Below are 17,899 nucleotides of genomic sequence, written 5' to 3'. Positions count from 1 at the left end.
AAACTTCAGAGTGAAAGGTCATCTATTTCTGGTATGGAACTGCAAGCTCTCAGACATTCAGAAGGACGTCGTGCTGTGTGTGCCCTTTCCCAGCAGCCAGCAGGTGCGAGGTGGCAGTCGTGCCCAGAGGGGGCCAGCATCTTTGCCATCCTTTCCCCAACGTGCTGGATGCGTCAAGGCCTTGCGGGACATGACTGAGTCATCTGTTCTTTCTGGGTGTATCTAGAGACACACAGCTGTTTGTAAGAACAAACTAAGGCAGTAGCTCTGGTATAAAAGATTTGATTTGGCTCATTCCTCTGTTTCTCAGGGTGGCGTTGCTATTTGTTAAATATTTCACATGGACAGTTTGCACCCCATGAAGTTCTTGTAAAGGGGGCCCTTCTGCCAGTGATGAGCACTGTTTTAGGACTTTGTCCCCAGAAGAGTTGGCCTTCATCTCTCAGAGCCAGCAGGTCAGAGCGAGGCTCTGCCAGAGGCCCACGTGGCGCCATTACCTCTGAGCCTCTCATCAGAATTCCTTCTGCTTTCTCTCCACAGGGTGCCTGCAGGAGGGGCAGGGCCGCCCCGGAATAATGTGGTCGGAGGGTCTCCACTGGCCAAAGGGATAACCACAACCATGCACCCAGGCAGTGGGAGTCTGAGCAGCCTGGCCACTGCCACCAGGCCTGCCCTGCCCATCACCACTCCCCAGGCCCACGCCCAGCACCCCACAGCCTCGCCCCCAACAGGCAGCTGTCTGCGGCACTCAGCCCAGCCAGTGGCCAGCCAAGTCCGGAGCACCATTTCAACAGGTACGTTCCCAGACTCACAGGGCCTCACCCTGCAGGGCATCAACAGTGGGGCTTCCTGGGACATGCTTGTGAGACACATCTTGGCCCAAGGCTCCAGCAGTGGCATGTGCGACTGGTGGTATTTGCTTGTCATGCTCGTGAACGTCTGTTATCTCTGGAAAGTTCACTTGCCTTATCATGTTACCCATCCTGGCAGCTGAAGTTAATTTACAAATATTTACACATTTCATTGTGGCAAGAGGGCCTCATGGGCTAATAAGATTAACACCGGCACTTTCAGATGCCTCCCCTGTGAATGACTGCGAGCCAGCCACATGGGTCTTCCATCTGCCGCCCTTCAGGGCTTCCCAGCTAGGCAGCATCTCACAGGACAGGGCTGGGGTACACTCAGGTCCAGACTCTTCCCTTTCTGAAGTGCTCTGAGGCAGGAGGAATGACAGCTGTTCATCCTTTGCCTTCATGGCAGCTGGAGAAACTTAAAGGAAAACCAGTTTGGCCCCGGGATGTTGTGAGATGAAAAGAAATTATGGGGTGGACCTTAAGGGCATAAAGAAGGTAAGCACATCTTGGTTGGTGGCTTAGTGTTGAGCTAATAAGAACAGCTGATGCTGGATTCGCAGGCTGATCTGGGAGCCCATGCCACGGCATCTTCCACCACGGTGGAGCCAGTGACGCTGGCATGATGCCAAGTACCCTGGGACAGGAGCACATAACCCAGAATATCTCTTCCCACCCCAACTCTGTCCTCTCAGAAATCATCTCTTTTTCTCAAAGTGAGGCTTAAAGGGCAAAAATAATGTAAATTCATGGAAGCAATAAAATGTACTATTTCTTAAACCAACCAACACAATGACCCATTAGAAGTGTCCAGAAAGAAGCAGCTTCTCAAGTATGGAGAGAGGAGACAACACTTAGCACAGCAGAGGCCATATTTCCTTCTTTGGCTTAGCTGATGGGACAAGGGGTAAATGTCTGTCATCCACTTGCCCACCCAAGTGGGTGCAGGGTGGACTTCAGGTACCCAGTGCCCAGCATCATCACTGGGTTCAGGTGGACTTTGGGTGCCTGGTGTCTGGCACCATCAGTGGGTGCAGGTGGGCTTCAGGTGCCCAGTGCTGGTGGTGTGCCCTCAAGCAGTGGGTAATTTAGCACTAGGAAAGATTCATGGGTGGTCTGAGCACTACCCTGGTGTCAGAGCCTTCAAGACCTACTCTGCCATCACAGAGATTCTGTAAGTCTCTACTAGTATCTTTTTTACTTAAATTAGCGAAGAATGATTCTTTGTTTTCGCAACCCTGGCTCCAGGGCCCTGGGAAAGAAGCTGCAGCAATATTACTGGGTGCCCAAGCGCACCTTGCAACCTGTGACCTTCTGATCAGCCATCCTTCAGCATGGTTACGTGGATCTGTGTTTTCTGGTAGCCTCTAGCTGGGGATACAGTCATTGCAGTTGGCAAGTGATCTGGTGATCTGAAGTCGTGCTCCCTGACTGGTCAGAGGCAGCCAATATGCTTATCTGTTTGGCCCCTGGAGCACCCAGGCAGGACCAGGGGAGCAAAAGTCCCAGGCCAGGTCCCTTCTGGTTTTAAACATCTCATCCAATCAGCCCGGCGTGCTGTACAAATGTTTCCACATGCACCAGCACTAGAAAGGGTGAGTGGCCTTACTCATCATGGTGAGTCAGCATCCCGGTGCAGTGACCCTGAGTTGTCTGCCCAGAATAGCCAGTATAATGGTCTTTCCACACCAAGCCTTGCTAGAAACGTTCCCATTTCAAAGAAGAAATGGAGCCCTGCCAGTCACTTCTCCCTCTGTGGAATAACAAGCAGTATCAAAAGAAATTGGCAAGGCTGTGGGGCCGTGCAACATTGTGTCTCAGTCCTCCATCACCATAGTAACCACGAGGGTGCCATGAGCATTCTCTTCCATCAGTTTAATGTTACACACGGGGAGAGCGAGGCACGGGATGGTTAAACGGCTCCCCCATGCATCCCAGCCCAGCACTTGTCCCCACACTATTGCTGTCACAGCCAGGTTAAAGAATGGCTCCTGCCGAGCCATATCAGTAAATTAAATGCCACTGAGTTCCCGCGGCATTTTCCACTTCATTCTGCATTTAGAGAGAGAAAAAACACTGTTGACAGTCCAAGTAATGGATTGTTCCCCGCAGTAATTGCCCATTTCAGCAGACCCCAACCCTGGCAGGTGGGAGGCATTTCATCAATGTTCTCATCTCGAGCCAAAGTCAGGCAGTTTGACAAAGGCTTAATTGCATTGGCCATAGCTTCCAATATGATTTGTTCTACTTGATTAATGTAACTCCTTTCCCAAGGGCAGAGCACCCCCTGTAAAGTGCCAGTGTTCCTTGCACACTCCTATCTGCTTAGCAGGAGCAAGACCCCAGCAGAGCCATGAATTCATCAGCAAAGAAGCACTGAGAAGAAGCTAGATCCAGGCAAGGCACCCTGCAGGGGTCTGGAAACAGAGGAGAACCAGACAAGCCCCATTTCCACCCCAGTTAGAGAGAATAACTAGAAAACAAAGTTCTGTGGTGGGTTTGGTAAAGCGCAACAGCAAAGGAGGCCTGCTTAGGTATTAGGAGAGTGTGGAGGAGGGAATTCATTCCAACTGGGGAGGAAAATAGGAGGAGGATTAGGGGTAAGGCATATGGAAAGTTTTCAAGAGGAGGTGATAATGCCTTGAATCTTAAAGGACAAATAGGAAGTATCTGAGACAAAACAGAAAGGAGATTCTGAGCAGAGGAACTAGCATGAACAACGGCCTGGCAATGAGGAAGAGCATAACTCTTTGTTTTGGGAAACTTTATTTAGCTGTGACATAACTAAAGCAAAGGTATGGAAGAAGTCCAGTGTATAGATGACAGTTCCCTGCAGAGGCACACTGTCCTTTAAATCTGAAAGGTGGGTAGAGCTCAGCATGCAGCAGTAAGAGAGTGTGGGAAGCACTCAGGAAGGGGAAGCATGGGGATCTCCTGGCCTGCCAAAGCCAGGGACCCCTGGACGCTGGAATATGGATAGGGTGCAGGAGCAAAGAAAGACCCGCAGTGAATCTGAAAAGCTAAGGAGGACAGAGCATGGAGGTTCTTCTAGACCATGTCAGGAATTTAGATGTTTATCCTAAGGGCAGTGGGGCACATTAAAGGGTGTTGAATAATAGACATAGTCGTGTTTTTGTGTTTAAAAGATTGAGCTAGACTTCTGCTTATAGCCAATCTGAAGTGATGAGGACGGGAGTTACCCTCCCACATGAAACAAATTTAAAAAGCCAAGTATATAAAACAACAGTTTTCAAGACACCAGACAACCAAGGACTGATTCACAAGAGACGTCGCAGGCAGTGGCAAAGGGAAGCAGGTAACCAGGTGGGGGAGCCCCACAGGCTCTCTGCAGTGAGGACCTGGAGATTAGAATCTGTGTGACAGAGAGATCTGGAGTTTCCAGGGCAGTGATTGGAGAGGAGGGAGCAGCACAGAGAGGCTGCAGAGCATGCCCTCAGATCTTCAGCCGACAACTAATCTGCATATGAACATGAGAAACGTACCCAAAGCCAGGAAAAGAATCAAAGAAAGAAAGGATTAGTGCTCACAGTGCCCAGAATACACACCAGCTGGAAATAGTGCCTGTTCCCACCAGCCAGACTGGAAAAATTGCAGAAATTACCGAGCATTGAGTAATCTACACAGGACCTTGCCTCTGTAGTGGGGAATGTTCTCTTCAGACTGAGCACTGTTCCAGTTTCACCCAACAGAGCTCAAAAGCAACACTCAAGAGTCAAGCTATTTCTGATTAATTTAACTTTGTCCCAGAACAAAGCTTAAGAATATTTATAGGAATACAAAAAAAAAAAAAAAAATTCCAGCTCTCAACAAAGTAAAAATCACAAGGAAAATATGACTTATAATGAAGGGATCCGTCAGTCAATCAAAAGTGACCCCAAATTGACATAGATGTTGCAAAGACATTTAAAAATGATATTACAGTTGCCTTTCACTTACTCAGAAAGTTAAGTAGAGACATAAGACACCCAAATCAAACTTAAGAAGTAAAAACTACAGTATGTGAGATCAAGAATATACTAGATGGAATTAATGGCAAATTAAACATTGCTGAAGAAAAAGTATTCGTAAACTTGAAGACATAATAATAGAAGCCGTGGAAAGTGAAACACAGAGATAAAAGACAATTTTGAAAAATGCACAGAATCAGTGAGCAATGGGACAACTTTAAATGGCCTAATATATGTGTAATTGGAGTCTCCAATGTAGAGGAGAGAGGTAGGACAGAAAAATGATTTGAAGAAATAATGACCAAAATTGTTCCAAATTTGATGAAAACCACAAACACAGTTCAAAGACAGTTGGTGAACACTAAGCACAAGAAACATGAAGAAAATTATAACAAAGCAAATCACAACCAAATTGTTCAAAATCTCTGGCAAAACACTGAAAACAGCTGCAGGAAAAAAGATACATTACATGAAATAGAAAAAAAGATAAAGATAAGGATGATGTCAAGAACAGTTCAAGTGAGACGACAGTAGAATAACCAAAGAAAGTACTGAAAGTAATATACCTGTCAATCTACTCCAAGCAAAAATATCTTTCAAAAAAAGCAAAATAAATAATTATTCAGAAATAGTAGAACTACAAGATTTTGTCACTAATAAATCCACACTATTAGAAATGTAAAAATAAAATTATTTAGAAAGAAGGCAAATGATACCAGATAAAAATGAAGATCTATACAAAGGAATGAAAAGCACTGGAAATGGTAACTACGTAGATAAATATATGAGATGTTTTCTTATTATTTGAATATCTTTAAAATATAATTGACTGTTTAAACAAAAGTCAAAACAATCTAGTCTGGGATTTAAAACTCAAAAGTAAAATGTACAATAAACAAAAACAAAGTTTGGGAAGGGAGAAGTGGAAGTTTGGTATACTACTGTAAGAATCTTTATGTTATAAAATCATTTGTAAATAACTATAATAAAGTAAAGATGTAAGCAGTCACTAAATATGAAACAAAGAGTTACAGCAAATAAGCTAAAAGGGAATAAAAAGGAATCATGGAAACATCCTATCAATCCAAAAGAAAGCATTAACAGAAGGGAAAAGAAACAATGAATACATGGGTCAAAGAGAAAACATATAGTAGGATGGTAGGTTTAAACCTAAATCATGTAAGTAATCACACTAAATGTAAATGGTCTAAATAACCCTAAATATAATGCAGAGATTGTCACATATTACTAAAAAGAAACAAAAAACCAATGGTATGCTGTGAATAGGAAACATACTTTAATACTTCAAGTCTAAAGACATAAATAAGCTAAAAGTGAAGGGATGGAACAAGTTATACACATTATTCACGGTAGTTACATTCTATAAAGTTATCATGAACACTGAATTTGTGAATACTTAACTATTGTTTCTAGGTGAAATTGTGTGTGGCATGCGTGCATGGGTATGTACACATATCTCACATAAATTATCATCTTGTTCTAGTAGATTCTATTTTATTTATTTGACAAAAGAGAAAATGAGGTTCAGAAGGATTAAGTGGCTGACCTGCGGCTGCTCTATTAACAGGTGGCAGAGCTGGGATTCAAATACTTTCCAACTGGCCTCAGAGCCAAAACTTCCTGCACTGTACTGTGTTGCCACCTATCGGATCTATCCTCCTGTCATCTCTGTGTGACGCTGAAACAAAAAGGCAGAATGTCACCTTGTTCAACCTCAGCTGGGAATATGGGTGTCAGGCAACTCAAATTTTTTGCCATTCTATGAATGTCTGAAAATAACTGTGAAAGCACCACAGACAATGACTTGGGGGTTACAAATCATTTTTCACTAGTAGAAGAATTTGCAAATACAGAATCTGCCAATAATGAGAATAGATTATACCACGCTAATATTAATCAAAAGAAAGCTGGAGTGGTTATCTTAATCAGAGCAGAATTTATAACCATTATATTATTAGAGATAAAAAGGCAATTTCATAACAATAAAGGGATCAATTCATTAAAAGGACATAACAGTTCTAAATATTTATACACCAAGTAACAGAACCTCAAAATACATAAGCAATTATGGATAAAGGTACAAGGAGAAATAAACAAATCTACAATTATAGTCAAAGACTTTCATCTCTCAATATTTGATAGAACAGTTAGACATAAAATGGTAAAAATTTAAAACATTAGAACAACAGTATAATCAACTTGACTTAGTTGACAGTTGTGGAACATTCTACCCAACAACAGCAAAATGCACCTTCTTTGCAAGTGCACACGGAACGTTTACTGAGATAGATTATATACTGGGCCATGATATTTTTAAGTTTCAGCACATTTAAAGGGATTCAAGTCATGGAAACTACATTCCCTGACCACAGTGGCATTGAATTAGAAATCAGTAATACAAATAATAACATATTTGATATGCTCAAATATTTGAAAACTAAATAACATACTTCAAAATAACCCATATATTAAAGAACAAATCAAAAGGGGTATTATAAAGCATTTTGAGCTGAATGAAATGAAAAAGAACAGTGAATGTGGGAGGGCTAACACTGATTTAGAGACTTCTTATAAAACTACTGTAATTAAGTTTATGTGATTTTGTTGTAAAGATGTTTGTTTTTAATATTTAAAAAGTCAACTCTATGGTCTATGTAAAATGGAGCATACAATAGCCAAGTGCTGAAGCACTGGCCTACTGGCTCTAGGATAAAAAGCAGGCCTTGTTGGCTGACTTTCAACTCCTGCAGGAGAATATGGACAGGAAGCCCCTGTGAGAATCAGGGGACCAGAGCCAGGTGTGCCAGTTCTAAAAGCTCCATCATTTTCCAGGGGATGGGCCATACTAAGCCTCCACCTGGGGTGTGAAAGAGAGAAGAGAGAGCCCAAACCCTGGTCATGGTGCTGAAGATGGCTCTGGCCTGAGGACTAGGACTAGTTCAGTACCCTCCCTGCAGGACCAGAACTCCCAGAAGCCCATTAAACCTAGTTCTGAGGGAGGGTCCCAGAGGCCAAGCAGCACTAACAACAGAACTGCCAGACCCAGAAAAGTAGACAAAAAGCTGCAAGCTCAGGGTGAGCTGGCACACTAAGATTTCAAAGCACAAAAGGGAAACTCACATATAAGTTAGTCAATAACTCAAGAGATGGGAGGAAAATACGGGAGAAATCTGAGAGCATCTTTGCAATCAGTATGTTTAAGATCTAAGAGGAAAAGAAGGAATAACATACACAAAAAAATAAAGAAAAATAGGAAGCTATGAAAAAATAGGTGGATGGCTATGAATCAGAAACAACTGGATGTGAAGAAGAACCAATTTGAAATTTTGGAGAGGAAAAATATATATTTAAATACAAAACCTCTGTAGGTAGCGTAAACTGTAGACACAGGTGAAAGTGGAATTAGTGAAATTGGAAAACCATACAAAGGAATTTATCCGGAATACAGAGCAGAGACGAAAAATATGAAAGAGATGTATAAACATGGAGGATAGATTGAGGAGCTCCAAACTACTTCTAACAGGATTTTCATAACTAGAAAACAGAAGAGGTGGGACAGAGAAAAGATTTAAAGAAGTAGTCACTGAGAATTCTCCAAAATTGAAGAGGGGCTCAGGTTCTCACACAGAAAGCACAAAGAATGCTGAGTAGGAAAAATAACCAAAAATCCAAGTCTAAACATGCTGAACTTAAACTTCAAGCATCAAAGGATAAGGAAAATACTATAAAAGCTGCCAGAGGGTAGATACAGATTACTTACATAGAAATGAATAAAAATACAAGAAAGAGCCAGTGTACACACTATTTCAAAAATATTAAATGTAAAGAAAAATGGGAAAAGGAGGTATTAGCTAAAAGAGGACAAGGTATAGAAGGAATATTATTTATTAAATGGGAGAGACAACTGGTTAATAAATTATGGGGGGAAAGCTAATAAAGAGGCTAAATGTAGGAGAGAAGGGATGAGCCAGAGAAGGTATCAAGGATGTGGGTGAAGGCATTGACCTGGTGGGACCCAGAGTCCTTGTGACCGGAAGGGAGGGGTGTGGGGAAGTGGAGAGGGGGATTGGCCTGGAGTTGTGGGAGTTCCATTTCATCCCTGAAGTGGCAAGCGATACCCCTGAAAATAAGGAAAGGACAAAGCTGGCGATGCAGTAGGTCATTTATTCATTCCCTTATCATTTATAAAGCACCTACAGATACTAGGGACATACAGTGAACTGAGTGAGGACTCAGTCCTGGGGGCAGCTGTAGTGGGACTGAAACACACCAAAGGTTTAAAGAGGAGAGGAAAGGGAAAAGCAGGGACTGTGGTTGGTGCTTTCCTAAACAGCCTTCATCTGTCAGCCTGACTTCAAAGACGGTGTGGGCTACTTTGGCATCACTAACGAGTAGTCCCAGCCAGCTCGGGGTGGGGGCACCCGGGGTGGGTGAAAATAAGGGTAAATCCTACCAGAGATGAGCACAGTCTTCACCAGCCAATGTCATGACCTGAGCTGTGCCTTGCTTTCTCAAGTTTTTCTTCTCCAGTGGTTCCATTCTGTGAAATCGGAAGTGACGTGGCTGGGATTCTTTTTTCTCAGAGACTCACTCTTTTATTCAAAAAATGTACAGAGCACCTTCTACATGCCAGGCACCATTGCGGGGGTTATCGTGAATTAAGCAGCCGTGTCCCCACCTCGTGGAGCTCCACTGCAGTGGGGACAGGCAATGAACAATCAGCCTCCAGTGAACATGTAAATTACACACCTGTGAGGAGCTAAGCACCTTGCGGGCAAAGGAAAGCTGGAGCTAGAGCAGGAGCAGGGGAGGCTGAGGCTGCAGGGGGCAGGCGGCACCGTGAAGGCAGTAGGCAGGTCTCTAGAAGGTGGTATCTGAGCCTTCCAGGCACCTGAGGGTCCTGCCTTGCAGCTCTGAGGGAGGTGAGGTCTGTGGGCAGGGGTGCTGGCACTGTGCCTCTGAAGTGACCAGGAGCCAGTCGTACTGGCAGTGGCCAGGAGGCCAGTGTGGCTGAGGGGAGAGTATTAGGAGGTGAGGTTGGAGGTTGCTGGAACACACTGCCTCTCTTCTTTGGTGCCTGGATGAGCAAAGTAGTGTGGCAGGCAAGGGGAAGCCGGCCAGGAGGTAGAGGCCAGCCACGCACAGCCCAGGGGCACAGACCCTGGTGCAGTCCCAAGGCCAAGGGCCACAGCGCTTCCCTGGCGGGCTGTCACCCCATTCCAGGGACTCTGGGCCGGGGGAAGGGGAGTCAGACAGCTGAGGGGAGAGATGAATAAATCTCGAGGAGCGGCCTCCGAGTCAGGGTTTCCAGGGTGATTAAATGACCTGAGGCCCCTGGATCTGCGTGATTGCCTGACCTGCTCTCCCTGTAAATATGGAGCTGTGTTGGGTGAGGATCAAATATTTCAAGTTTCCAACCCAGCTGAAGCCCTGAATATTAAAAAAAAAAAAAAGAAAGAAAGAAAGAAAGAAAAGAAAAAGGAAAAAAAAAACCACGCATAAATCAGCCTTTCTGTATTTCATCTCGTAGAAACAGCAGGCTGCCCAAGTCCCGGAGAATCCGGGATCACATAATTAGATCTCACCAGCGCTTCACACACGGCTGTGTCAGAAGAAGGCCCGACTCCCAGATGGAGAGCTTTGTGTGTCTCGCAGTGCTACTTCCCGTGGCCTCCAAACGCTGTTAGGATTAACGAGTACATAGTTGGGGGCTGAGAAGATTGTTTTTATTGCATGTATTTTCTTTCATGCTCTGAAGCCATGCATGCCACAAAGTCTGCTGGTAGAAAATGATTACAGTATGACATAATTTTTCTCTGCCTTAAGAATGCACAGCAGCTGGATGTGAGCTGCGTGGTGCTGCCTGGGCCACTTGGTATAAAGCAGTGTCTAATGCTCAGCCCAGGTCTCCACTTGGGCCAGAACAACCCAGGACAAAAGTCACCATTCCCCCGGGACGTTCATTCTCTCCTAACATTTGTTTCATCCATATTTATTAAGGAGACGATTCCCTGAAATTACTAACACACATAGTAGCAGAATTACTATGAATGTGGTGCTGTGTTTAAAGGGAGCTGTATCTTTTCATATGGGAGGTTTTTACAAATGTTACCACTTTCGATCCCTAACAACTTTAAGAATTGTTTCTGCTGGCAGCAAGGTGGTGGATCCACAGTTGTAAGGTTCCAGTTTTGTAAACCTGGAAGCCCGGGCCTTCGACATGCAGGCACAGCAGCAGATGCGGGCAGATGGCAGCAGGGTGGTGGGCGGCTTCTCCTCCAGGCTGCTGCTGGGAGAAATGTCTGCTACTTTCTTCCTGCAGTTGTCTCCGGCCAAGGCAGCTGTCATATGCTCAGCCCTCACTCAGCAAGATCACGTACCCAGTGTGGAAACCAAGGACCAGCCGGGCCGGTTCAGGGGTCAAGAGTAACTAGAGTCAAGCTTGATCAGTTTACATGCAGGGGTGCTTAATAATTCAGGGGACATCTTGAGGCCTCACTGAGATGCTTTTACAGGCTTTACTTTTATGAGCATTTTACAACCATATTTCAAAACCATATTTTCAAAATTTTTCTGAGTGCTTTAGCTCATCACAGCAGAGAAAATTAGTTAGAGCAGGAGTCTCCAACCTCCAAGCCACAGACCAATTCCGGTCCATGGCCTGTTAGGAACTGGGCCGCACAGCAGGTCGTGAGTGGTGGGTGAGCAAGGAAAGCTTCATATGTATTTACAGCCCCTCCTCAATGCTTGCATTACCACCTGAGCTCCACCACCTGTCAGATTAGCAGCACCATTAGATTCTCACAGGAGTGCAAACCCTGCTGCACATATGCGGTATCTAGGTTGCACGCTCCTTATGAGAATCTAATGGCTGATGATCTGTCACTGTCTCCCATCATCTCTAGATGGGACTGTCTAGTTGCAGGAAAACAAGCTCAGGGGTCCCACTGATTCTATATTATGGTGAGCCGTATAATTATTTCACTATGTATTACAAGGTAGTAATAATAGAAATAAAGTACATAATAAATGTAATGCACTTGAATCATCCCGAAACCCTCTCCTGCCCCAGTCTGTGGAAAAATTGTCTTCCACGAAGCGGGTCCTTGGTGCCAAAATGGTTGGGGACCGCTGAGTTAAAGGACTTCATAGAACTGGGAACGTGCCCATGTTCATGGCAACCTTGGCAAAGCTGTTTTAGCTCCACCTGAGGAAAGGGGTGTTTTGAGCCGTGACAGGGCCCCCCTGATCCCTTGGGCTTTGGAAGATAGGAATGAATTTTCAGGGTTTCTTGGCGTATTTCTCCATCTGTGAAGTGGCCAGGTCTGGAGAAACGTGAGAGAAAGGCTGGGAGTGCTTGAGGAGGGAGCCTGAGAAGAGTGTGCACTGCAGCTGCCTGGCAGGCCTGGCAGATTGCAAACTAACCTTTCATCCTGCTCTCTCTCCAACCCCGTCTCCAGCTGCCCACTCTGCAGCCCAGGCTCAGGACCGGCCAACTGCCACCGTGTCACCCCTGCGCACTCAGAACTCTCCATCCCGCCTGCCTGCCACCAGCCTCAGGCCTCACTCAGTGGTGTCCCCGCAGCACAGCCACCAGCCCCCAGTGCAGATGTGCCCGCGGCCGGCCATCCCCCTCACGTCAGCAGCATCAGCCATCACACCTCCCAATGTCAGTGCCGCCAACCTCAACGGGGAGGCTGGAGGGGGGCCCATCGGTGTTCTATCCACATCCAGCCCCACCAACACAGGATGCAAACTAGACGAGAAGAAAAGTGAAAAGGTAAGAGGCTCATCCTGGACGAGCCCTGAGCTCGAGGCCAGCTGCTTACTGTAACTCTTTGGCACTAGATGGCAGTGGCATTTGTGCAATTGAAGCTTGAATGTGGGCACCAAATGCCTGCCCCTAGATGAACCAGGCGTGTGACAGAGATGGAGCCAAACCACCACAGCAGCTGGTTGGAGAGGAATCAGGCAGGCCTTGGGTGCTGGCAGGGCCAATGCAAGGCCAGCTACATTTCTCATGCAAATTAGAAAAAGGTGTCCCCTCTTGAAAATGCCTTAGTTCCATCTGTTGTAAAATCATTGTAATATACTCATTTTGTTAGAACGAGATATTTATTGCCATGTGCTGGGATATTGTAATGATAAATATATAAATCTACATGTGCAGTGTGAACAGCACCCAATCCCTTTAATATGTCATCCTTGTGCAGTCCACAACCTGTTAAACCATATGGGACAGGCCTATTTCCTGAGTAGCAATGAGAAGGAACAGGAGAATGCTGACCTGATAGCTGATGTGTTTTTTAGCTATTGTTTTAGCCATGAAGTGCTGATTTCATAAAAGAAAATCTGGGCCAGGCATGGTGGCTCAAGCCTTTAATCCCAGCACTTTGGGAGGCTGAGGCAGGCAGATCAGCTGAGGTCAGGAGTTTGAGACCAGCCTGGCCAACATCTCTATCTCTACTATCTCTACTAAAAATATAAAAATTAACCAGGCATGGTGGCATGCACCTGTAATCCCAGCTACCCAGGAGCCTGAGGCAGGAGAATCACTGGAAACTGGGGGACAGAGACTGCAGTGAGCTGAGATTGTGCCACTGCACTCCAACCTGGACAACAGAGCAAGACTGCATCTCGAAAAAAAAAAAGAAAGAAAATCTGAGTCCAAGAAACTTGTTCCAGTTGCTACCCAGCTAGACATTAGATTAACCAGGATGAGAATCCAGACTTCCAAATCAGTGCTGTCCAGCAGAAACATAATGCAAGCCACAAATCGAATTTTAAATTTTCTAGTAGCCACATTTTTAAAAAGTACAATTAATTTTAAAATAAATTTAAAAGGTGAAATTCATTTTAATAGCCTATTCCGTTAAACCCAATATCCACAATATTATTGTTTCAACATCTAACCTATATTTTAAAATTGTTGATGAGATATTTTGCTGGTTTTTTTACATGAAGTTTTTGGAAGCCCATGTGAAATCCAGTAAGCAATTCTCTAGGGCTCAGGGCCCACGCACTGCCTGAGACTGTATCCCTAGGGCATTGGACTGGGTCCTGGGCAGGGAGCCACTCTGTGTATTGGCCTTGCTACCTGAATGGTTTAGGCATTGTTCTCTCTTGGCTTGACTGATTCTGTGGGTCTTTTGACATCTTTCCATATAAAATCAGTCTTTGGATCAGGATGTTTTAGCCAGGGCTTAGATGGGCAACCTGGACACTAGATGGTGTGTTCCAGGCAGGGACAGCCTCTCTCTCTTTCTCGAGGCCATTGCCAAACACAGCACTGACTTGGCGGGCTCTCTGCCCATCACCCTGGAGGCAGGCCGTGCTCCCCTGTCCTCAGCATGAGCCAGGAATGCTGCAGATGTGGGCCACACCAAGTTCTGCAGGGCCTCAGCACCTCCTGTGTTATTCAGTCCAGAGCGATGGTTGTTCCTGTGCTGACTGGTGTGGCAGAGGCATGCAGCTAGCAAAGCTCAGGTCTGCTCTAGCCTAACAGGGCACCTGGCATGAAGGGCCACAGCTGCTCTGTGTTTTGTGTCTGTCTGTCTGTTTGAAGAACAGTTCAGTCTTGAATCTGTTCCCTTCTGCCCTGCAGCTCTTGTTATGAGATGTGACTGGGTCTCATCATGGGGGAGAGGTGGGATTCACAGTCCTACCCTCTCACTTAAACATTCTTCCTTCTTCCCAGCTGCTCAGGAACAACTGGAGCAGACTTGGAAAGTGGGGGCCGTAATGGTTCCTTCAGCATTTCTGGTTCTTTGCACAAGAATTCCCTCTCTCTGGTTTGTGAAACAAGTGGGACTGGCTTCAATACGACCATTGCTGAGTGGGTTTCTATGACATTGAGTCCTGTAGGAATCTACATGGAGGACAGTGTTGTTCCCCATCACCCACCTAAGTGTGAAGCTAATGAACACCAGCTGGGTCTGTTCCTAGCCTGCCTGTTAGACACTTTGCAACTATTTCACTTTCACTTATGATTTATGCCCTCTAACAGTTGTCCTATATCAGCAAAGAGCAGTTGAGTCCAGAGGACACCCCAACATCCCTCTTGATGAAAGGCACCATGCAGGGATGCCCTGCCATGCAGGGAAAGCTGCACATACAGTGGCTCAGCCTCCTCCTCCCCTGGCAGCTCCCGAGCCTCTGTGGGCAGCAGAAGTGCACAGGCCATGCTTGGGGCTGGGCACATGCTGTGGGCACACAGGGAGCAGTCCACGCTGCACTCCAGGCAGGAGGGGAAGTGGTTTTTGTGAGGCCATGTGAGCTTGTGCCCAGAGGTTCAGTAAACCCCAGCGGAGAAGCACATAGCCCTCGCACACATTGTGTGTGCTTTTCATTCCCACCTCTCGTAACCAACAAAGACAAGCACTGTCTACGAAACTACCTGTGAACATTTTTCCCGTCTGTGTTCCCACTTGAATTTCTCCTGATTTGCAACAAGGCCCAAGGCATCTACAGCTGCCATTTGTAGCAGAAGAGCAGAGATGATGGTCATTTTAGTCCACTGCTCAGAAGCAAGTGAGCCTGTGTGACCTGCACCAGCAGGCTGGGCTGGGCTAGGGGGGCTGGGGCCAGCACACTCCCTGCAGGCCGCTTCCTGTGCCCCAGCCCGCCATGACTACACTGAACAGCCTTTCTAACTTTGGGCAACTTGATCATAGATGTACACATGTCTGATTATGGCAAAGGTTTTTTAAAGCATTTGGCAGTATTCTCCAGTCTGTTTCTGTTAAATTTTCTTTGGGAAAAGACAGTGAGCTCCTCGCTCCTATGTCCGCTGAGACACACCTCAGTGTGGCGCAGTTGCCTAGCACCAGTGCTGCTAAATTCCATCCAGGCCCTTCCACGCATATACCATAGAGAAGTCAGGGTTGATGCAGCTCCTGGGTGCCGTAGAGTAGGGAGTAATTTTCTCCTAGGAGCATGGGAGATTTATGCACCATATCCCTGAGTGTGGAGAAGGAAGAGGCCCCAAAACCAGCTCTGTGTTGTATGGTGTCAGTGGCTATGGTTGAGGTCCCAGGAGGCTGGTCCCCAGGAGGCTGGGGCCGGGAGGCTGGTCCCGGGAGGCTGGTGACAGGAGGCTGGTCCCAGGAGGCTGGTCCTTGGGAGACTGGTGCGGGGAGGCTGGTCCCGGGAGGCTAGTGACAGGAGGCTGGTACCAGGAGGCTGACGCCCAGGAGGCTGATCCCGGGAGGCTGGTCCCCGGGAAACTGGTCCCCAGGAGGCTGGTGCTCTGCTGCTATATCCAGGGGGATTCGGCCTTTGAACTCTGCTCCCTGCATGACCCGATGTGGTGTGGAGGCCTCTGGGGATAATACAAGTGCAGACAGAGTGGCAGTTCTTTCTACAGACCCAGTCCTGAACCAGAGCTCCTCTCTGGGCCCAGGCATCTGCCAGACTATGCAGGGACCACTCCAGCCTACTCGCCCAGGTCTCTTCCCACCCACCTGCCTGATCATATTGCTCCCTGCAGGGGCTGCCCTGTGGCCAGGCCCCCAACACCCACAAATTACACAGTAGAGCTCAAATCTGGTTTTAAAAGGTGGTCTTCAGGATTTAAGTTATCCTTTTGCACTTAAAAATGAATTTTGTGCTTGAAACGACCATGGAACACTGCCTATTGTATCCATCCATGACAGTTTTCTGGTTTTGAAACTGTATGAGCGCATCAGCACCAGGTGATATGAACCCTCAGGGTACCTAAGTCCAAGGGAGAGTCACCCAGAAGAGAAGGGTGCCAGTGCCTGCCAATGGGCTGGGTGCAGTCAGCATCCCTAGCCACCCGGCTAGCCATCACTCATTCTCTTATTTGTGCCCCAATCCCCGACTCATCTGTGTATTGCAAGGAGCATGAGGATGTACCTGGCCGAGCGCAGGCACGCGGTTCATAGTGATGGAAAGATCAACCCTGGCCTGGAGGAGCCAGAGTGTAGTACAGGTCGCTGTACAGGTAAACAGGCGATTGATTGCAGGAGAGGGCGGGTGACGGACCTACGTGTGGGAACAGAGGGTCACCGAAAAAGGCGCCTGGCCAGCCCAGATCAGGGGAGGCTTCCCGGGGCACAGGTGGGAGGATCCTCAGCTGAGGGTCAGCCCAAGCAGAGGCCAGAGGACATGGCCTGAAGGTGAGGGCCAGGGATGGAAAAGGTAGCAGGCAGCCCTTGGAGGGACTCATTGCCAGCCTCTCAGCACTGCAAAATCTGCCAGGCGCTGGGCAGGAGGGTGCCATGAGGCCATGAGTGGTGCCCCTTGCTTCCTCAGGGTTCTGAGCCCTTGCTGTCCCTGTGCAGTTGACCAAGTCCACACGGTGAGAGCACTCCTGCCAACTGCCTGACTTCTGTGGAGCCCTCTCCTTGGTGCTGAGGTTCCCCGAGGCTCTGGCCTGGCCATGAACTCCACAGCAGCATTCTTCAAATGATCAGTCCAGTGGATTGGGACCACATTTGTATTTAGATTGGACAGGATAAACAGAATGAAACAGGGTAGCATAGATCTTCATGCTGAGCATACAGTAGGGACGGTACACTGGGGAGCTTCTGTGTTGTTGTGTGCGAGTCCTGACGTAAAACTTAATTCAAAAACATCTCGAAGCCTTGGGTCGACAGCCCCTGCCCATAGAAGGCACCTGGTGATGACTGTAGACTAAGAGAATTGGAAAAACTGCTGCCAGTACGTTTTCACTCTCACAACTTATGGGAAATTCTTTGTGGGCCAAAAAAAAAAAAAAAAAAAAACAGGTAACTTTCCTTTTATGGGTGTGGCAGTTTTAGTTTCGGTGAGTAATAGAATATTGAAACTTGAAAGGGCCTCTAAAGATGTTTTATATTAAACTCCCCATTTTCCATGATGTTCCTGAGGCTCAGAGACCTTGAAAGACTTGCCTGGGGCCACACAGCATCAGCAGTGGAGCTGGCACAGGAATGCTGGCCTCTCGCCTCCTGTGTTGGGTCCAAGTGCTGACTGTGGTGACCTTCCAGTCCCTGGGAGACCATGGCCTGTCCCGGAGTCCCGCAGTGAGACGTCCAGGTTAGTGGCTGGCAGGAG

The 17,899-nt window shown here is 46.8% G+C and overlaps 1 protein-coding gene across 1 annotated transcript in view; it reads left to right on the top strand.

Moving 5' to 3' along the window:
* The window catches only part of SH3RF3 (SH3 domain containing ring finger 3), a 377,754-nt gene that overhangs the window by 308,333 nt on the left and 51,522 nt on the right, over window positions 1–17,899 (top strand). Inside the window, exons 7-8 of the mRNA XM_033175502.1 lie at window positions 541–794; window positions 12,301–12,620. Of these exons, the coding sequence (XP_033031393.1) occupies window positions 541–794; window positions 12,301–12,620 (574 nt within the window). The remainder of the gene's footprint in view (window positions 1–540; window positions 795–12,300; window positions 12,621–17,899) is intronic.

Source organism: Trachypithecus francoisi, unplaced genomic scaffold (assembly GCF_009764315.1).
Source record: "Trachypithecus francoisi isolate TF-2019V2 unplaced genomic scaffold, Tfra_2.0 Lachesis_group17, whole genome shotgun sequence".
Classification (NCBI taxonomy): domain Eukaryota; kingdom Metazoa; phylum Chordata; class Mammalia; order Primates; family Cercopithecidae; genus Trachypithecus; species Trachypithecus francoisi.
The sequence above is the reverse complement of the archived record's forward strand: the minus strand, read 5'-3'. Positions and strand labels throughout refer to the sequence as shown.